The sequence below is a fragment of the Onychostoma macrolepis genome, chromosome 19 (assembly GCF_012432095.1).
Source record: "Onychostoma macrolepis isolate SWU-2019 chromosome 19, ASM1243209v1, whole genome shotgun sequence".
In the NCBI taxonomy this organism is placed as follows: Eukaryota; Metazoa; Chordata; class Actinopteri; order Cypriniformes; family Cyprinidae; genus Onychostoma; species Onychostoma macrolepis.
The window spans coordinates 7,140,924-7,163,216 of NC_081173.1; the positions used below are offsets into that span (position 1 = coordinate 7,140,924).

Below are 22,293 nucleotides of genomic sequence, written 5' to 3' on the forward strand. Positions count from 1 at the left end.
TTTTTTTTTTTTTGGCGTATGAATTGTTTCCTGTATTTTCTAATTAAATGCAAACATTTATTAAACATTGTTGTCTTTTATCATATTTCATTTTAAAAGCATGACGCACTTTCCTGAGTGCTTTATTAAATAAATCAAAATCAGAAACATATGCTATTAGCCTATAATATTTTGGTTTGACTGTGTCTTGTTTTCCTCCATCAGTTAATGAATGCAGTGATGCTGTATGTGGATGGCGACAGAAAAGGCCTTGAGAATAATATCAGAGTCAAATGCAAAGCGCAACTTTTGGAAAGTGGATGAAAGTAAAATCACCCCAAAGATACTGCGACGACACTTCAGTGGTTTGCGCGACGTCTTCCCTGACTTTTATGAAAACATGGAAAGTTCCTCTGTGAAGAATGAAACGGAAAACAGGGCGACCTGCAAACGCCCCGAAGCAGAGAAGAAGTTTAGCAGCCCGTTTTCAATAGAGTCCCTCCTGCAGCGGGAAAGCAGCGCCCCCCTGAGGAACAGACCTGCACTTTGTGCAACTGGAAACCTGGAAAACGCGTTTGTGGGCCTCGCGAATGGAGACCATGGTTTGGCTTACAAGAGGAAAACATGGGACTGGCCCCATCAGACTTCATACGCCGATTTCAGTGGATCATATTCACACTTTTCTTTTCCTACTTACAGTTTGGGCCTGAATGAAGGCTGCAGTCCCTCCGGTGGATCTTCCACGAGGATGCACTCAGTCTCTGAACTTGTACAGCACCTCCCTTACGAAAATTAACCATGGTTTTACTATAGTAAAACTGTAGTTAACCATGACTGTAGTAACCATGGTTTTTTGGTGCAGACCATGGTTTTAAAAAACCATGGTTCTGATACCATGGTTTTACTACAGTTATATTGTAGTAATACTATAGTACAACTGTAGTACAAACAACAAAGCACTTAATTTCTAGCGATTATCGCCGATTTGATTGCACAGATACTATTTAAACTAAACTGAGCTAGACAATGACATCTCTGAATTCAATAATGAAATGCCTTTAACTGAAAATTGAGTGTTTAATCTTATCATTAAACATTACTGATACTCTATCCTCCAATTTGATACTGTTAAGTGCTTTGACACAATCTGTATTGTAAAAGCGCTATATAAATAAAGGTGACTTGACTTGACTTGACTAGTAAACCGTGACTGTAGTAACCATGGTTTTTTGGTGCAGACCATGGTTTTAAAAAACCATGGTTCTGATACCATGGTTTTACTACAGTTATATTGTAGTAATACTATAGTACAACTGTAGTAAACCGTGACTGTAGTAACCATGGTTTTTTGGTGTGAACCATGGTTTTAAAAACCATGGTTCAAGTACCACAAATTAACTATGGTTGTAATACCATAGTTTAACCATGGTTTTACTAAAGTACCTCAAATTGTATTTAAGCCTAGTTATTCAACAAACATCTACAAAATAAAAACAGATTGACAAGTTACTATTCTATGATACAGACTTTATTATAGCAGTTACATCATCTGAAAGAAAATATTGTTGTCACATGACAAAATGATTCAGAACTATGAACTATAACTTTATTTAAAAAATAGTGATAAAGCACTGCAGTGGTAGAGATGGTTTTCTGCTAATTTACAAAATAAAAATAGCAAATTGTTTCAGTGTAATAATGCATTATCTCTATAGAAATTAATTACATGTTGTACAAATAAACATGACTTAGTGTTCACACACAACATTATACCGCCGACCTCTTTAACAATATCTTATGTAGGGCTGCATGCAACTAACACATTTTTTTGATAATCAATTTATTTGTAGATTTTTTTTTATTAATATTAGTAATTGGATGACAAAAATAAAAATTAAAATAAAATATATACATTATTTTTTTAATTAAAATAATTTTAATTCATTATTTTAAAGAATGTCATTTCACATCCTGCCTATGAAAACAAATACAATGAATGTATCTATCTTATGCTCTGCTGTACATTATAAGCATTAAAGTGTTAAAATACAAACATTACATTCTAAACCTAAAATATTTTGAAACAGAATTTAAAACAATTTAAACAAAAAAACACAATGTTAACTTGTAAGAGGTAAGAGGAACAAACACAATCATTCGTCTGAACAGAGTAATTATATTATATTATATTAATGGACAGTTCCAACAATAGTGCCTTTACTGTTGCTGCTCTCATAAATATGATTACTTGTGTTACATGTAGGGTTTTAAACTTAATTTCTAACAAAAAAATATTTGAGCAAAATGTGTATTTTAGTCAGAATTATGAGCGGTCTGTTTGTTTTGATGCACTATTCAAATTTGTTGATGATTATTTTAATTATCGATTAGTTGTTGCAGCCAGGCCTAGTTTTATACAACCTGTAAACACAAGCCCAACACAGGCAGATGTGTGCAGTCCATAGCATTAACAACCTTGATTACAATGTCAATGAAGGTAAAAAAGGTTCTTTCATTGGAAAAGTTTTACACATACTACAAAATACATTCACAAGAAATGAGAAGTACTTTTAAGAATGTTTAAAATGATATCAACTCACATTAGAAGATTTCAGTCATTTCAAGCCTAAAGCAAGTTGATTTATTCTACATCGAGTCACCTCATGGGGGCCGACGAAGGCCAGATGAATCCTCCACACTTTTACTTGGTGAAGGAAATGCCCCTCTTTTCAAAAACTTTTCATGCTGCATACATGGCAGTAGTTGTCAGTATGAAGTCTATCATATAGTCCAGTAGGTTACAGTCCACCTTTGGTTTGGTTGTCTTGATCCTCACCCCATATGGTCTCAGGACCTAAAAATGAGAAGAATATATATATACACAATATTAATAAACAGCTTGCTGGAATACTCAGTTGTTATTGGTCAGTTGCACAGTCATCTACACTTTTAAAAAAAGGAGCCAGAAAGAACCAAAAAGGGGGTTTCGCAGCGACGTCATAGAGGAACCTTTTTTGGCAGGTTAATGTCAGTACCTCATCATCCACTACTATGCCCTTTTTCATCCCGTGGAAACTGCCACTGGTGGTTCAGAGAGTTCCCGCTTTCACAGTCCTTCTGATGAATGGTTGAGGCTGGGTACATAGGATCCTGTAAAAAAAAAAAAAAAACCTTTCATTAGTTTCTTAATTTTAATAGGTTTAGCACAGGTATAATGATGCAAAATGACAAGCAACGATAATGGAAAGGGATTTTTAAGCTGAACAGCAGTCAGAATAGAAACAAAATCAAAGCAAGTCAAAGTATTTTGGAAGTTCATGCATCCATCTATTCACTCTCCAAACCACTTATCCTCTCTAGGGTCTTGGGGGCTGAAGCCTATCCCAGCATCTTGGGCCACAAATCCATCCAATTAATGGTATTTAAGCAATATAGTAACAATTGTTATACAGTAACTGTCAAGATTTTGGAAACATTACAGTGTTTTTGGGAAAAAAAAATCTCTTCTGCTCACAAAGTCTGCATTTATTTTATCAAGAATACAGAGAAAATAGTAATATTGCAAAATATAATTACACGTTAAAAAGAACTGTTGTCTATTTTAATATATTGTAAATTGTAATTTATTCCTCTGATCAAAGCTGTATTTTCAGCATCATTACTCCAGTCTTCAGTGTCACATGATTCTTCAGAAATCATTCTAAGATGCTGATTTGCTGCTCAAGAACATTTCTTATTATTAAAACAGTTGAAAACAGTTTTTGCTTCATAACATTTTTGTGGAAACGGTGATACCTTTTTCAGGATTCTTTGATGAATAGAAAGTACAATTAACAACATTTATTAATGTATTAAACAATTTAGTAAATATAAATCTTTTCCAACATTAAAAAACGTATTCACTGTTACTTCTGATAAATGTAATCAGGGTTCCCACACCTTGGTTAACTTCAAATTCAAGGACCTTTCAAGGACTTTCCAGGTCCAAATACCCTCAAATTCAAGGACTTAATGTGGGGACACATTTCAAGTGAGAGCAAAGGTTACATCGCGTCACCTTGTAAGATACATTGTTACAGTTTTCATGTGTCAAACACAACTATGCAAAAAATCTTTTTTTTTTTTTTTTGCATTTATTTTTGGCCATATGACAGAAATCTGATATTTGTCGTATTTCTGTTTTGCATAAAATTAAATAATATTCGGTACATACTATACTGTATTCTAAAATGATCTGATATTAACTTTTGCATGGATTTGATTGAAAAGAGCTTAGGCTCATGTAACCAGAAGTTTTAAGATAGATGAATATGTTTTTAAGTTTTTCTTGCCTCGTGGCTTTACATTATCTTAACAAGCAAAGCAATTCAACATTACATCCTTTGGATCTCTGGCAAGCCATTCTTTGTAATCTTCTTTGGTGAGCCAAATATCTTGAAACTTGCATTTTCCAGTCATCACGTTTCAGTGATTTCAGCCTACTTTTGCAATGTTTCACGGTGTGTCTGTGAAACGTTGAGGTACCTTCTTAGTAGTTTTGTGTGCGTGTGAACATCATGGCAACAAACAACACAAAGTACCTCACGTGGGAAACACTTAACGTAACACATAAATGTGCAACGTAAATCAAGCAAGCTAGTATGCATAAAGTGTTGACGAAATAACACATTAGCGCACAAAATAACATAATTCCAATAATATGGAATTTTCAAGGACCTGTATCCATGTTTGTTTATTTTCAAAAACTTTCCAGGGCATTGAAAATTTTTAATCAGATTCACAAACTTTCAAGGATTTCAAGGACCCGTGGGAACCCTGTGTAATACACCCTTGATTAATAAAAGTATTAATTTCTTTATTTTCTTACCACAAATGTTTGAATGGTATTGTTTCCATAATGTTAAGCAGCAAAAACTGTTTTCAACAAAGGTAGTAATCAGAAATGTTTCTTGAGCAGCAAATCAGCATCTTGGAATGATTTCTGATGGATCATGTGACACTGAAGACTGGAGTAATGATGCTGAAAATTCAGCTTTGATCATAGCAAAAAAATTACATTTTAAAATATATTCACATAAAAAAGTGGTATTTTAAATGATAATATTTTACAATATTTCTGTTCTTACTGTATTTTTAATCAAATAAATGCAGTAGTGCTGAGCAGAAGACTTGCTTAAAAAACACATTCATAAAACATTTTAAAAAATCATACCAACCTCTAACTTTTGAACAGTAGTGTCCTGCATGTTTGAGGTTTTACTTATTAGTCACATGGTTCATAGCGACTTAGAGATGTTGTCCGAAAGGAGACTCTGTGCTCCTCTGCTGCACGGCCATCATAATCTAGAAACATAATATGCAATTTATCACAGAGCCAACGATATTTAGCTTTATTTAAAGGAAGCAAGCTAGAGCAGAAGTGAAATGCAGAAAAGAAAACGGTACATACACACACACACACACACACACACATACACAAACAATTTCTTAAAATAAAATTATTAACATTCATGTATAGGTTTGTGTCACTACCTGTCAAAACCTTCCTTTAATGAACTGTAATATAACAGATGCATGGTGATATAAGAAAATATGTTGTGAAAAAAAAAATTCATATGAATGCATTTCTTCTATGCTCACCTATGTTTTCTGCATTTCTGTCAGCAGCTCCCTTCAGAAATTTTGGAGCTTCTCTTCCCTTGTAGAAAGATTATGTTATCACTCCTGAAACCACAGAACAATTTTATTTTATTTTTTATCAATATTTGTTTACCATGAAAGATCAAAGCACTTTTGAACTAATGTTAGATTCAGTTAATTCAGTATTAACATTATCAGTTAAAACAGTAACTTATACAGCACATATTTTAGGTTAAATAAGTCAGACAACTTCCAAAAAACCATTGACAAACTGACAGCAAACCCTTTACAAAGTTATCAAAACCTCTCATCTACACACAAAGATGTGATTAAAAGCCCAAACTTTCATAAATAAGAGCTCAAGCTTCAGTTATAACATACCTCGTCTGAAAACAGATGCTAGCGGACTTTTGCGAAGACTGTAAAACATTTCTGTGAAGTAAATATTCAACAGAAACATGTCAGTTACATGTAAGAAAGTGTCTGGAACAGTTGTGTGTGATATTTGTGTGATTTTAGGGACTAAACTCACCTGAAAGCAGTGAAAACAGCAGCGAGAGACGGAGATTTACTGTTCGTCAGTCACAGTGTTGTGCACCGTTTCCATGGAAACTCCCGCCGCTGCAGCGTTTGAATGAGCGCGCGAGTCCATTTAAACACGTCACAGTCATGCAGCATTCACAAACCTCTTAAAATCTTTCTTTAAATCGCGAATTTGAAACTCATTTTGTAGTTCTACGACCAATACATTGGTGCAAAATGTATGATAGTGGGATAAATAAAAAAATAAATTATATTTTAAGATTTGTGTCACTCAGCCTTTTTATTTCATTTTAAAACATGATTTTTATACTAAACTTTGCTTTTGCTAAATAACTGGCCTAATACATTTTTTGAGTCATGCAAAACCGCATTAAAATAGGAGTAAAAAGTATAAAAGGACTGATCTACTGGTCTTTTTTAATAAAAAAAAAAACACCACAACACTATTTATAACTAAAAATTAATACTTTATTTGATTGTTTCATTTTCAGAAATCATGAGATTAATTATGATTATTTCATTGAGCCCTATTTTTTTAAGAGTAAGAAATAACTAAATCTGTAGTTAATACTGTTGAAAAACCAAGGGTTATTTTGTAATGGTCTACTGCAAATGCTGTGGTAAACCATAGTTCATTTTGCAATTACTATGGTTTTCTACAAAAACTATAGATAAATCATGGTTACTGCAGTAAAACAATGATTGATTTCGTATAGCTACTATGGTTTTACTACTAAAACCATAGTTAAACCATGGTTTATTATGTAGTTACTATGGCTTTACTTCAAAAAACATAGTTTAACTATGGTTACTGTGGTAAAACCATGGCTTATTTTGTGCTTACTATGGTTTAACTATAAAAACCATGGTTCATTTTGTAGTTACTATGGTTTTACTGCAAAAACCATAGTTAAACCATGGTTTATTATGTAGTTACTGTGGTTTTACTACAAAAACCATAGTTTAACTATGGTTACTGTGGTAAAACCATGGTTAATTTTCGTAAGGGCTGAGAGCATTAGGCAATTCACTCCAAATCCTGTGACCTGGGTCTACATGTAAAACTGCACTTAACTATTTGTTAAGACACTTTTAAGAGTATGCATGTTGTTTAACATCTTAGTCATGTAGTCTCTACACTGTCAAACGTTCACCATCTTTTTTTTTTTTGCCAAATAAAGTGATGCAGTGTGTTTTCTAAACCTCTCATGGGCAATATCCAGTGTGGTCAGCCAGATCACTGTAATTTAAAGAAAGATAGGCTTGTGGACAAAATGTCCTTGTAGGTCCTGAAACAGTTCTACTTTATCACTATGTATAACAGATTATTGAATAGAGCCAGACAATTTAATAACCAAACAGATGTGAGAAAATTAATCTGCATGCACATGCTCAAGTTGTTTTCTGTTTATGTTCAATATTGTTTGCACCTGTTGAAGGCTTGAATTATAAGACCAGGACAGACATAGCGTTGTGCGAGATGATGAGAACATATTGCTCGTCAATTATAGAGCTGTATGATATCAGTTCAGAATGATTTGAGGGGGAAAAACGTGCAATTATGCATTTTAGTATTTTGTGCAGATTGAATTGCATACTATAAACTATATTAACAATTTTCACATAAGGTGCTTTGGAAAACCTGGTCCTGAGCAAAGAAAGTGTTTTTTTTGTTTGTTTGTTTTTTTATGTGTATTGTTTGTTCATGAAACAGGGACAGTTGGGATGCTGCTGATATTAAATAAACCTAAAGTATTTAAATGTAAATATCAAAATGTTCTGACTGTAAGAAGATATATAGTCATATTAAGTAAATAATATCTTTATTAATAACTACATTAAGAGAATATTTGCTGTATTATCTGTTCATTTGTTTTGCCCATATTAACTAAGTGTGATGATCAGTTAAAGAGCTTGTGAACTAGTCTGTTAAACTGACTCGTTACCACTTACTGTATGACGTATTTCATTTGCACACGAACACCATGTGTGAATTCATGTCTCATGACTATAAACACTGGAATGTTGGGAACCTACTGTTGTGTAAATGTATACAGCCTATTCTTCTTCTTCTTCCTGGCTATTTATTACGAATGTCTCCCTTTATATTTACTGGATCCTATAAATCCAGAGTGCCCAAAAGCACAATTAAACTTTTGGAAAGTGAAGTGGATGATAATAAAATATTGTGCTTATGAGCAGGTTTAGCTATCTTTTACCTATTTATTTATTTAAACTAAAATGATTACATTGCATATAAGGTGATTATTTAATATTGTTTGTTTTCTTGTTTATTTGTTAAATAGCCTAATACTGAAATACATGATACAACGTAGTTATTTAATAAAACGTTTAAGATTTTATCAGTAAAATTGAGTTTATATTTATATGTAGCCTATTTATTCATATCTTTAGACTCTTTATTTCATGCTTGTGCGTGTTAGGCCTACAACAATAGCCTATAAAAACAGTTATCGCCAATCGACTGTGGTGGTCCAGGCATGTCCGCCCACGTTAACACCTCCATCAATTATGTAAAAGAGACATTAACGAGGAATGGGCATCTACATCTTCTATAGCCGGTGTGCTTCATATATAGGCCACAAACTACACGACAGACTCTCATCGTCGCTTCAGAATCAGATGTTCTCAGAGATGCAGCGAGAGCGCGCGGACATGCTGGTCAGAAGAAAATACAAGAGATACTCCAAACACAAAATGACCTACCTGGGTCTGATCGCTTATGTCATTCAAAACGCACCTGAGAAGAAATTAACGTTTTACAAGGTAAGTTCAAATTTATTACAGCTGACAATGCGCTCGGTGTAAAATAGATAGTTAGCTACGAATTCTGATTGGAGTTGAATTCTCTATCACTGCGCTCCTTTACAACCGCGAGCTACATTCAATGGGCTAATTTAGGATAGCCTACAAGCCCTTTTTTTTTGGCGTATGAATTGTTTCCTGTATTTTCTAATTAAATGCAAACATTTATTAAACATTGTTGTCTTTTATCATATTTCATTTTAAAAGCATGACGCACTTTCCTGAGTGCTTTATTAAATAAATCAAAATCAGAAACATATGCTATTAGCCTATAATATTTTGGTTTGACTGTGTCTTGTTTTCCTCCATCAGTTAATGAATGAGGTGACGCTGTATGTGGATGGCGACAGAAAAGGCCTTGAGAATAATATCAGAGTCTGTTTATCATCAAACAACTGCTTTGTAAAGGTACGTAATTCTTCTTCTTCCTCGTATTGTTATTATTAGGCTATACTCCTATAATGGTGGTTTGCCTTCATATTTACAGGTGCCTATAAATCCAGAATACCCAAATGCAAAGCGCAACTTTTGGAAAGTGGATGAAAGTAAAATCACCCCAAAGATACTGCGACGACACTTCAGTGGTTTGCGCGACGTCTTCCCTGACTTTTATGAAAACATGGAAAGTTCCTCTGTGAAGAATGAAACGGAAAACAGGGCGACCTGCAAACGCCCCGAAGCAGAGAAGTTTAGCAGCCCGTTTTCAATAGAGTCCCTCCTGCAGCGGGAAAGCAGCGCCCCCCTGAGGAACAGACCTGCACTTTGTGCAACTGGGAACCTGGAAAACGCGTTTGTGGGCCTCGCGAATGGAGACCATGGTTTGGCTTACAAGAGGAAAACATGGGACTGGCCCCATCAGACTTCATACGCCGATTTCAGTGGATCATATTCACACTTTTCTTTTCCTACTTACAGTTTGGGCCTGAATGAAGGCTGCAGTCCCTCCGGTGGATCTTCCACGAGGATGCACTCAGTCTCTGAACTGTCCTACTGTACAGCACCTGAGAGCATTAGGCAATTCACTCCAAATCCTGTGACCTGGGTCTACATGTAAACTGCACTTAACATACACTTACTTTTCTTAGTGTACATATCTTACTGATTTATTCTGCATTGTTGAAAATATCTGCCAACTTCTTATTTTCCAAATAAAACATCACAGTTTGTTTTTAAACTTAAGTGTTGGGTGGTGTGGGCGAGCAGATGACATTTTCCCCCCCCCAAGTACACTCTTAAAAATAAAGGTTACAACCTTTTCACAGAGATGCCATAGAAGAATGAGTTTTGGCTCCCCAAAGAAAACACTTCAGTGAACATTTCTTAAAAAAAAAAAAAAAAAAATTCTGAGTGTGAAGAACATTTTAATAATCTAAGAACCTGTTTCCACTGTAAAGAACCTTTTGTGGAATGAAAAGGTTCCATGGATAGTAAAGGTTATTTGTGGAACCATTGATGCCAATAAAGAACCTTTATTTTTAAGAGTGTATAGGGTTAAGATTAAAACCCACTTAATTATACATATTCCATTCAGACACAAAGATTCAAATGAATGATTCAAATAAAATTTATTGACCTCCAGCTTCCAGCAGTCAATATGCATGCAGATACAGGCTTCAGTCAAAATGATTTTTTTTTTTTTTGTCAAATTTTCCCAACCTTTTCTTACAAAACTGCGTGCACCTTAAATAATCAGTTCTGTAGCGTACAAACCACAAAAATACCAGTTTTACATTATCAAATACTGCACATAGAAAACATTTACAAAGCACAAGTATAAAATTACAGCTTCCCCATACAGCTCTCGTTTCCATTCTGTTAGTCTGAAACAGCAGCGCACTGTCAGCTCAAATCATTTTCTAAAGTTTTGGGGGCTACTTTTGCTCTGATGAATCTTTGATCGTGCTCTCTCAAAGTGCAAGACTTAAACTGAAGTGGGTTACATCATTTTAAAAGTAGCTACATCTCTTGTGAAAGTTGAAAACCTGTCTGCAAAGGTGAGCATGTCTCAACAATGTCTTGTGCTGTTCACAATGTCATGAATAATATGAACATTTGTAATAATTTTACATTTGACCTACAGGCACACCTAATATCTGATATCCATCTTAGTTTTTCAAATCAAAATCAATTGTGATAGCAAACAGATTGAATTAGATACCAGGTTGTGCTCAAGCCTTTAAACATCAACACATACCAGGTAAAGATGTCATTCTGTCATTCAGACACTGTAAAACAAATATGTTTTATAATACAATAACATGAAATATTTAATACGTACATTCAAGTTAGAGATACTTCAGTATCATTAATAATAATATCAAAGCAAAACGCTCAAGGCTTTCAGTAACATGTCTAAGCCTTATAATAATCTCTCAAGTAAGGCAATAAACAAGCCACCGCCTTTCATCCAACAAACCACTCTGTAAGATCATTCTTTTTACAAAAATAAGATAAAAGCTCAATATATCCTCATTAGTCTTTATATCTGTTCACAAACGTAACAAAAACAGTATTAGGGGTTCATAAAAAGACTTCACAAGGGTTTAAAAGATTAATTCACCCAAAAAACGAAACTTTTCTTAAAATTTACTCACCCACAGGCCATCCAAGATATAGCTGAGTTTGTTTCTTCATGGGAACCGTTTTGGAGAAATTTAGCCTTACATCGTTTGCTCACCAATGGATGCTCTGCAGTGAATGGGTGCCATCAGAATGAGAGTCCAAACAGCTGATAAAAACATCACAATAATTCACAAGTAATCCACACCACTCCAATCTATCAGTTAATGTCTTGTGGATTATTGTGATGTTTTTATCAGCTGTTTGGACTCTCGTTCTGACGGCACCCATTCACTGCAGAGGATCCATTGGTGAACAAGTGATGTGATGCTAAATTTCTCCAAGAAACAAACTCATCTACATCTTGGATAGCCGGAGGGTGAGTAAATTTTCATTTTGGGTGAACTATTTCTTTAACTGGCCCAGAAAGATGTAAAGGGATTACATTCCTATTTGAATGTCAACATTTATATAATTTATATACATCATACAGTACCTGACGAAGCAAAATCTAATAAAATAAATGTTCAAATTTACACATCATTCTCAGTTTTACAATCTGACGTCCATTTCTGAATGCAAATAAAAAGTAAGCATGAATACCAGGTTGACCACATCCAACTGTTTCCGCTATGATTGTTGGCCCACACAGAAACACTCTGTCAGGTTTATTCAGCTAACATCATAACATCACATTGATATTGATATCTGTATTCAGTGTGTTAAGATCATTCCCCAGTCAGGCTGGTGTCACTTACACTCACATATAAACTGCACATGCCATAAAACTGCCAAGAAAGACTCTTCAGGCTTCACCATGTATGAACTGAAAAGCATGAAGTGGTCTCGCATATAAAAGCATGACATGGTTCAACACCAAGAATTTAAACAAACCAGATGCCAGCCCCTTTTTCTGGTATCTTATTCAGAAGTTACAACATCATACTCAAGATTGGTATTTACAGATTATCAGCACATCACAGAAGCATTTGTTAGCTGTATCTGATAACTGTCAGAACAAAACAGATCTGATCGTTCTCATTCCATGATAAAATATCAAAACGCATCCAAACCACAGAAATCTGGAAGCGGCAAATCTAGATTTTTTTTTGTCAATGTTGCATTTGGTTTAGCTATGGACTGCAACAAACTACATCCATCCACTACACCTGAAAAAATAGAGCAGTACAGTACAAATATTCATGCATTCAGACTCTTCATTTTGCAAAAATGCAAGAGCAGTAAGATTTTGCAACTACTTCATTGTACAGTAAAGGGACACGTATATTATCCCAAATTCCCAAGTACGTAAAATTACATAGAAAAAATATCAATATCTAATAGTCATTTCATATGTGTTTACCAAGGACAAACATTCAGCTGCAAATACAATTTGTTTTCAGTACAGTAATACAATTTCATCTTAAGTTAGACTTAAGAAGTCATTTTTTGTTCCTAATTTAACGTACAGACGTTTGTCTGTTAGTGAAAAAGACAAAGGTGCAACACAATCAAATTTGTGCACATACAAAAGAAGCAAGACATGTATGTGAAAGATAGCAGAAAATCGTTTTGTATGTTTAAAGGCAAAACCTCAGAGTTTGAACAACAGCGACGGGCTGAAAAGTAAAATATTGTAAATATGTTAAATCTGGCATGGGTAAAATACATATTTCGCAATTTCGAATGAAAGCAAGAAAGTGTAAAGTCCCATTTTTTTGGTCCAACTTATAATTTTGGCCTTACAAAAACAATTAAAATGCAAATATATTTAGTGTGCACAATGTGTCTTCTGATTCAGCTGTTTTTGTAACAATTTTGTCAATTATAATTGAAATTGTCATTAAAGATTCTTTGTGAAGCAAAACATCTAAATGAACAGAGAAAAGATAAATAAAGACACGAGCAATGACTACATGTTTCTCAGGATTTAAAGATAAATCTCTATATGAACATGACCATTCATTACAAAAATTAAGTGTTTTATAGTATCTACATCTACCAAATGCATTGAAACATGTGCATGTAAAGTGCATTGATGGAATGGCCTAGGATAATTAAAACAAGAGATTTTGAAAGTATGGAATGTGAGGCACACTTTCTTATGAACATCCAGATAAATGGTGAAATTTTGTGCTGTACATCTTGATCACTGTAGCAGTGTAGCAGTGACATTGACACTAAAAAACTTCAAACGCTGATGCGATTCAAAATGATTTCAGATGAAACGGTTTGCTGACGGTCTCATAATCCGCCTTCAAAAGCAGATCTATCTACACCATCATGATGCAAACCAGAGAATCAAACAATAGAGTTTGTGCGCTTCTATCAAAGAGAGTTTAAACAGATTGAATTATACAAACGTCTTTAATGATTTGCCAAATTATCCATATGGGAATTTATAAATGAATAATGTTCTGGTTCTTACTGGTAGTGTCACAAATGCCATCACCTCTGCAGAAGATGTGACTGATTTGACATGAATAAACTGGTGCAGAGATACTATGATATGTAAGGTACCTTCTCCGGCTCTGATATATTCAAAGGAGCTATGAAAACAAATCTAGGAGGCTGACAGGAGTGGGATGAATACTTAGTTTTTTACCTACAGTGCTGCTTTCCTTCCACAAGTCTCCATAACACCGAAGATCGACTGAAGAAAGCGTCTAGAGCCACTCAGCTTCAGAGATGAAGCTAAAGAAGACTGCTGATTGGACAGGAATAGTCACAATGGTTCGACAGACCAAAAAAAAAAAAAAAAGTGTCCAGGAGCTTACAGAATACCATTTGATTTGGGCTTCAAGATCCTGTTGAGAGAGCGACCCCATCACCAGTCCTCATATTGTTGCGTGTGTGTGTTTTTTTGATCAGCGTGACCTCCTGAGAGTAACAGGAAATGGGAAAGGCCTTTAACAGTTCCAAATGCTGGTAGAAAGAAACCCAAAACTACTTGAGGCGGTAAAGTCTAATGCGGCTCCGACTTCCCAGAAAGCTTTGCTACTTGCTACAAGAAAAGTTTTCTTGCTTGCCAGCGGACACCGTTCGGCATATCCCACAATGCAGCTGTGTATGAGGGTTGCTGGTTTAACAGGACAGTTGGTTCTCCTGCGGAGGGTTCGATTCCCTCGACTACGTCTGCAACTCGGTGCAGATGGTGTTGTTCAGACAAAAAGTGAGATTGAAACATTAGCAAAATAAATAACCTACTATCTATAAGTCTACGTAATTTTAAAGGCAAGCTTAAAATAGCACTTTACATATTTTGCTCAGCAAGAGTTGCGAGTTAACGTGCAGAATGCAGTCGATAAATACATAAACACAAATATCGATCTATATATTTATTTATTCAGCTCTCCGAAAAGGAAAAAAAAGAATACGCTACTTTATGCGACAGGAATCGTGTGCATTTCTAATAAATAACCTGACATGTGGAGTAAAGCCCTGCCCTTTAAAAGTTTAATTGTGAATGTAGTCTAGAGGTACGATCACGTTTACCGAAATTTTACAGGCGAATTCCAGTCATTTCTATTGGAATCCATTTCACACAAGGGCGAAAAAAGTCGCGACGCAGGTTTTGTTCATCTTCAAGTTGGTCATGCGAAATTGCCACGCCAAAAGTTGCTTGGTATGAAAGTGACTTAATACGCCGCTACACTATCGACAACTGAAAATGGATTCCTTTGCCAACAAAATTTCGCTAACGTGACCGCACCTTACGAGTTTTTCTAACACGTCTTTGTTTTTTGCATCTCATCTAAGTCACTGACTCTGCTACATATCCATATAACACTACAGATAATAACAATTGCTTTGGTTTTTAAAAAATAAAACTTTATTCGGGTTTGGCATAGAGAAATGACTGACCCTCGAGGGTCTGGAAACTACTAGCCTTGGAGAACCCATTCTGCTTCCTGTGTGACGTGACGCCAACACGAATGCTACATTGTCAGGGATATTTCTCAGCGGGTTTATTAAATGCCCCTATTGGTTGACCTGCGGACAATGGATCTGTATGTAACTAGCCATGACTGATTTTTCACAACCCTACGACTGCATGTTGCTGGTTACACCCATATCCATCTGCCAGGATGTGTGTGTGTGTTATATGTGTCACGCCCGATTTGTATCCAACTCTTAATATCTGTATCGGTAAAGAGGAGCGTTCCAGCCCCGGGAGAGTTGGCTGTATCTATCAGGGTGTGTGTTCATGCGTTAGGGGTCAGTGATGGGGTATATTGAACAAAGATACACACGTAGAGATAGAGAAGACGGGCATATTTAGAAGGGGACGTGGACGTGTCTAGGTGCAAGAGGGGCTGGTGGCGCTCTCGAGTGAGGACTGGGAGAGTCGGCGCGTCAGGGGGCCGATGCTGGGGTCTGCCAGAGAGGAGGTGGGAAAGAGCTTGTACCAGCCGCCCACCATTGATGACAGATCCAGATCATCCAGGAGGATCTGAGCCATTCCCATGAAACACTTGCTGTCCATGCGGCCGTAATCACCCCACACAATCACCTGGAGAGGTTAAAGGTTACAAGTGAAGGACCAGCATGTGGAGAGGTTTAATATAGTGTGGCTCTAAATATACTTCAGCATTTGCACTTGGCTTGATTTGATTTGAGTTTCTTACATAATGCTTAATTGTCATTAATTAATGTAATTAATGTCTTAATTTTTGGACACATTTAAAAATGCCACAATGCAGTTTTTGTCTTAATTTTGACCAGTCCATATTTTGTTTTATAATTTATAATTAAAAATTTCTGCCATAAAACAGTAAAAAACCAATACTATTTAAAATTTGGGATTAGTAAGATTTTTTTATTTAATTTTTTTAAGAGATTATACTTTCAGCAAGGACCCCTTTCAGGAAAATGTGTAGTAAATACATATTATAATGTAGCAAAATATTTATTTCAAATAAATGCTGTTGTTTTCTAATTTCTTATCATCAAAGAATCTTGAAAAATCTTGAAAACAGTTTCCACAAAAATATTAAGCATCACAGTTGTTTTCAACTGATAGCAATAAGAAATGTTTCTTAAGCAGCAAATCATCATATTCAAATGATTTCTGAAGGATCATGTGACACTGAAGACTGGAGTAATGATGCTAAAAATTCAGCTTTGATCACAGGAATAAATTACATTTAAAAATATATTCAAAATAAAAGAGTTGTTTTAAATTCTAATAATAGTTCACTATATTACTGTTTCTACAGTATGTTTAATCAAATAAATGCAGCCTTGGTCAGCATAAAATACTATTAAAAAATAATAATAAGATCAATATTGCAACCATGTATGTATATATATATATATATATATATATATATATATATATATATATACTGTATTACTGTATTAATAATAATAATAATAAATATTAAATAGCAAGGTTAACACCACATAAAACTACTGTTTGTGTTAATTAATCTGGTATATGCTTTAATGTTATTTTTTAGTGTTTGATCATATTCAATATTTTAAGAATATATTTTATACTACAAAGGCTGTACAAAATATGAATTGTGTCAAATTCACTCCTGTGTTTCAAATAAGGCTGTGCAAGACTGTTAAAAAGTTGTATGGCCTTAAATACTTTTTTGGGACCGCTGTATATTTAGATGCTAGTACGCTGTTTTCTGAAGAATGTGTTTTGTGAAGGACAGCGGAGTGATTTTGACTGAATACCTGCAGCACTTTCCCCTGCGGGCTCTCGTCAAACATCAGGGATTGCTGGAAGGTTGGATCCAGGGTTTTCTTCACCACTTTGGTTTTCTTCTTAGCGAGACACATTCCATTCTCCAGGACATAAACCTTTACATATGTTGCTGATAGAGAAGAAAACACTGAATGATAAAACAGTGTTCTGTGTTCTTGCCTAACAGGTGAATTAAATGATTCAACTCAAACATGTTTAATGGTGGGTTACCTGGAATGTTTTTGAGCCCGGTTTAGGGGTCAGACCTCGGGCCTGCATGATCTCGACCTCTAACTGACCCCCTCTATCCACCACACCGATGTAAACATCACCTACACAGAGGAAACCATTCGCTTATGAAAGCCTTCTTGCAATGGGATCAATCAACAGCAGATGGAGACAAAGAGCAAGATACAACCTCCACTCCTGAGAGATTCTGCCTTGATATTTGATAATAAATGAAGGAATTAGAAACGTATTATTATGTCTAACAAGTCAGTAACTCCAGTTCAGTCACCATGAGCTCTTGAAAAGGTTGACATTTATCAGACCTGGAGATTATGCAGATTATGCAGAGTGCCACAGAGTGATACAGAATAGCACAGTACAATATTATTTATACAGTTTATATTAGGTATATACTATGCTCAAAAATACAGGTAAAACACCCATAAAAAAATCTATTTGGATAAATCCTTCATATTAATATAGTATATTGTGCTATATTTTCATGGATTATTTAGAGTGTACTACATTATACCCCACATAGCAATGTGCTCAACTTGATCATCTATTTCCAAATTGACGAATAAATCTTTTTTTTTTTTTTTTTTTTATGTTTGGCAGTCAAATCAGTTAATGTTCCAAGACATTTTAATATGCAATTAAAACAAAAATTAAAAATAACCCATTGTTATTTACAGGATTGTAATATAATTATGAACTTAATGGTTTCTGAAATGTTTTCGAAAACTTAATCACTTAATTGTAATTGCAATTCAATAAAAATGCATTATACACTCTTAAAAATAAAGCTGCTTCACGATGCCATAGAAGAACCTTTTTGTTTAAATGGTAAAGAACCTTTAACATCTGAAGAACCTTTCTGTTTCACAAAAGGTTCTTTGATGGTGAAAGAAGGTTCTTCAGATTATAGAAAGGTAAGCAAGAGATGGTTCTTTAAAGAACCTTTGACTGAATGGTTCTTTGTGGAACCAAAAATGGTTCTTCTATGGCATCGCTGTGAAGAACCTTTTGAAGCACCTTTATTTTTAAGAGTGTACTTAAATTAAATGCATTTAGCTTAACTTTAAAGCACCTTTTCTGACCCACACAAGTAGAACATTAATATCTTTATATGTAATTTCATAATTACTTCTATTTTTATGTTTTTTTAAACATGAATTTATTACATGTTATAATGCGTAACATATTTCATATGAATCCAGAATAAAAATGCAAAATATTCATTTTTTATGAAGCTGATTGTTGTATTTGAGTGTATTCTGGCCAGTATGCAGGCATCTTACCCATCGGCGGTGTGGCTAATGTCTGCCGCCCCACTATCTGAGCGGGACCCAGACCGTCCAGGAAGTCACTGAACTGGCTCTCAGGGCCGAGGCGAGTGGTGGGGAAGATGAAGCTGAAATACACCCGGTGTGATGTGTGAAATGTGTGATCAATCAAACTCATCAATACAAAGCAGGTTTGTTTCTAACCAGAACAATATATAGTGCTACTTCATCATTTACTGTGACAGTACCTCACATCACACAGATGAGTGAGTCTAATGAAACATGTCAAGATCTGAGCATATTTAGGGCTGGACCTAGCTATGACCTTGACTTGATTTTTAACTGATTAATCTATATATCTATATATGTGTGTGTGTGTGTATAAAAAAATATATACATGTAAATATTTTCAAAATATATACTGTATGCGAGTGTATTTGTATATGCATAATAAATATGCACAGTACACACACATATATTATGTAAACAAAAACTCTTATTTTGGATGCGATTAATCACGATTAATCGTTTGACAGCACTAATATATATATATATATATAATGTAATCATTTTATTCCTTTTTAAAATGATTACTCATTATTTACTCATTATTTACACATTTAGTTGTTGCAGTCCTAATCATACTGCACCATATTTGAGTTGTGACATTATTTTCATGGCAATTAAACACATTTCCTGCTGTAATGTGAAACAAATATGTTATCATATCATATTATTAAAATTGTAAAATACTGTTGTACTGCCTTTAATTTATGATCTAAATAAAACCATTCCATATTCCTTATTTTATGCGAAATTTTATATCTTTTTTTTCTTTTGATTTTGAAATATGGACATGTTTTGTGAGATCTAAGCGCATTCAGACGCAGTGATTAAATGTGTGAGGTGGTGGGTCACACTCACGTCCCATCAGAGCTGTTGCTGTTGGTGCTGCCATCTGTTGAGTCCTTACTGCCCTGCCGTGTGACACGGTTCCTCATCTCCACTGCGATACCCGTCTCTGTGCTCCGCCGGATGGTGCTGCGCAGCTTCTTTGTTCCACCATCTACACAAAAACACACACATATGCAACCCCGCTCACTTTCCATGAACAGGACAACAAAACCCCTAGACGGAAACTCCTTAAAAATATATATACACTCACTGGCCAGGTTAATAGGTACAACTGTTCAACTGCAAGCATCTAATCAGCCAATCACATGGCAGCAACTCAATGCATTTAGGCATGTAGACATGGTCAAGACATTCTGCTGAAATTTTATACTCAAATGACCTCTACAGTCACCAGATCTCAGTCCAATAGAGCACCTTTGGGATGTGGTGGAACGAGAGATTTGCATCATGGATGTGCAGCCAACAAATCTGCAGCAACTGCGTGATGCTGCCATATCAATATGGAAGAGTGTTTCCAGCACCTTGCTGAATCTATGCCACGAAAAATGAAAGCAGTCCTGAAGGCAAATCCGGGGTCCAATCCGATACTAGAAAGGTATACCTAATAAAGTGTCCGGTGAGTGCATATTCTTTTCTTTTTCAGCAAATGATCAGTGAAATGATTAGTCAGAAATGCTGGTTTGTCAACCTCAGGAGGCCAAACTAAACATTAAATCGTTTAATTGTTATTCACTTTTAAGGGGTTTGCAGTTTTTGCAACCCTCCTACCAACATGTCTAAATGAAACATTGTATCATATTGCTTTTTATTAGCAATACACATTAAATATCAAAACAAATTTAAAAAATATATAAATTAATAATAATAAATAGAAAAAAATACTATAATGGGTAAATGGGTTGCATATTTAGCCTAAAAGTAGCTGTCACTCAACAGGGGTCAGCAAACTTGGGATCAAAAGGTTTTTTTTAAATAAAACTTATTTTTTCTATAAATTAATTTATTTGTTTGACTATTATTGTAGTTAAATCTAAAAATAAAACCATAAAATTTTTTTTTAAATAAAATTAATAAAATACATTTGAACTGAAATAAATTACTTAAAAATAACTTATTTATTTCAGATAGTTAGAAACATTTCTCATTTTCATTTAGTTTAACTGGAGTAAAAATGACATTAAAAATTGGATAAAAAGACAAAGACACAACAAAATTACTAAAAATTACAATTAAAAATGTCAAAGAATTCATTAAAATTAAAATTACAATTAAAATGTCAAAGAATTCATTAAAATTATGAATAAAACTATAATATTTTCTCAGTCACACAGTAGCAGAGTTGAATGGCTATGCTTCATGAATGCAATCAACACTAAATGTGTAAGAAAACAGTTTTAATCTGATGATGTTAAATAATGGTGGATGAGCATGGCAATGAGAAATTAGTTAATAGTTAAAAATGTTTTTAATGCAATTAATTAATTAACATTTCAATCGATTATATCAAAATTATAACATTGTATGATTACAATACAGTCAGGAAGGGCAAGACCTTTATGCCTTTAATACTTGAAAAAAGTCAGACATTGAAGTGTAATGGAAAGTGGCACAGATTTAAACTCCTAAAATTGAATGCCATTTAAAACCACACTGCATGAACAGCTCAAGTGTTTATCAAAAAGACAGCTGAGCTTATATAGTCTAGTCATATTTCATACCAGCAGTCATTTACTCGGGTACTAATGTAAACTCATCTGTACCCATACTCTGCGTGACTTCCAGCTGTTTACAGCTGCTGAATTTAGCTGACATACTTTCCTGCCAAACAATCAATCCAGACATAGCAGAAGAGCATGATGATCACTCAAATGCTTTTGCTTTTGTCCTCAAGCACCAAATATGGAACTCAGAAGAGATAAACCACATGAAAATGGTGGTTAAATTTGTAACAGGGCTCATCAAAAACACAGTATAAGGTGATAATAAACAATGCTAAATTTAACTTTCGAACTAAAAACCTTCATGTTTCATGTTCACAGGGGCTCCCGTTGGAAGTCACCTGGGAGTATAAAGTGCTACATCCATTATCAAGTGCACACTAGGGTGGTACCCATGTTGCTGAGCTCCAAAAGTGACAAGAAAAAGCAAAAGTACTGACTATCTGATGCATACTGCACACAAAACCTGAGAGCACTTGTGGAAATAGCGAGCTCTGAGCTGCCCGCTGGAAAACCAAACTGCATTTACAGAGTACTGGGTTGATATTATGAGTGCTATTTTCCAGGTTCTTGGCTTCACATCTTTCATCTCTCATATCATCTCTTTATCTTTACTAGTTATAGCATTAAATAAACATGAATGAACATCAGAAGGTACTTGTTTCAACCGCAGAAAATTTTTCAACTTTCAACTACTCTCCTGTTTGGTTTGTTTGTCGAAAAAACTAATTGATTGGTGTTTTGATTGGTCAGATAACCTGTCAATCAAACTCCCTGTGGATGGGAAGCAATACAAAGTTGATTCTGCATTAATTTGAGCTAATTAATGTTTTTTTTTTTTTAAATGTTATAGAATAGATTAATGTAGCAAATGAGAATCAATAAAATTACAGAAAAT

At 34.7% G+C, this 22,293-nt stretch overlaps 2 protein-coding genes and 1 long non-coding RNA gene across 3 annotated transcripts in view; 1 reads left to right on the forward strand and 2 right to left on the reverse strand.

Moving 5' to 3' along the window:
• Positions 1 to 1,605: 1,605 nt before the first annotated feature.
• On the reverse strand, positions 1,606 to 6,369 carry LOC131526053 (uncharacterized). Its single transcript, XR_009267366.1, has 6 exons — positions 6,152 to 6,369; positions 6,001 to 6,051; positions 5,620 to 5,703; positions 5,196 to 5,322; positions 3,015 to 3,129; positions 1,606 to 2,833 (listed from the first exon to the last, which is right to left on the reverse strand). It is a non-coding gene; the product is annotated as an uncharacterized LOC131526053 (long non-coding RNA).
• Positions 6,370 to 7,176: 807 nt separating this feature from the next.
• Positions 7,177 to 11,688, forward strand: LOC131525969 (forkhead box protein H1-like). The gene is made up of 3 exons (XM_058753994.1): positions 7,177 to 8,949; positions 9,301 to 9,396; positions 9,476 to 11,688. Exons 1-3 carry the CDS (start codon positions 8,719 to 8,721, stop codon positions 10,040 to 10,042), a joined length of 894 nt encoding a protein of 297 aa, XP_058609977.1. The 5' UTR covers positions 7,177 to 8,718; the 3' UTR covers positions 10,043 to 11,688.
• Positions 11,689 to 11,837: 149 nt separating this feature from the next.
• Positions 11,838 to 22,293, reverse strand: part of rims3 (regulating synaptic membrane exocytosis 3) — an 85,614-nt gene continuing 75,158 nt past the window's right edge. The window contains exons 3-7 of the mRNA XM_058752646.1: positions 19,687 to 19,828; positions 18,778 to 18,890; positions 17,482 to 17,580; positions 17,239 to 17,381; positions 11,838 to 16,060 (exon numbers count right to left, since the gene is read on the reverse strand). Coding sequence (XP_058608629.1) covers positions 15,848 to 16,060; positions 17,239 to 17,381; positions 17,482 to 17,580; positions 18,778 to 18,890; positions 19,687 to 19,828 — 710 coding nt within the window. The 3' untranslated portion in view covers positions 11,838 to 15,847. The remainder of the gene's footprint in view (positions 16,061 to 17,238; positions 17,382 to 17,481; positions 17,581 to 18,777; positions 18,891 to 19,686; positions 19,829 to 22,293) is intronic.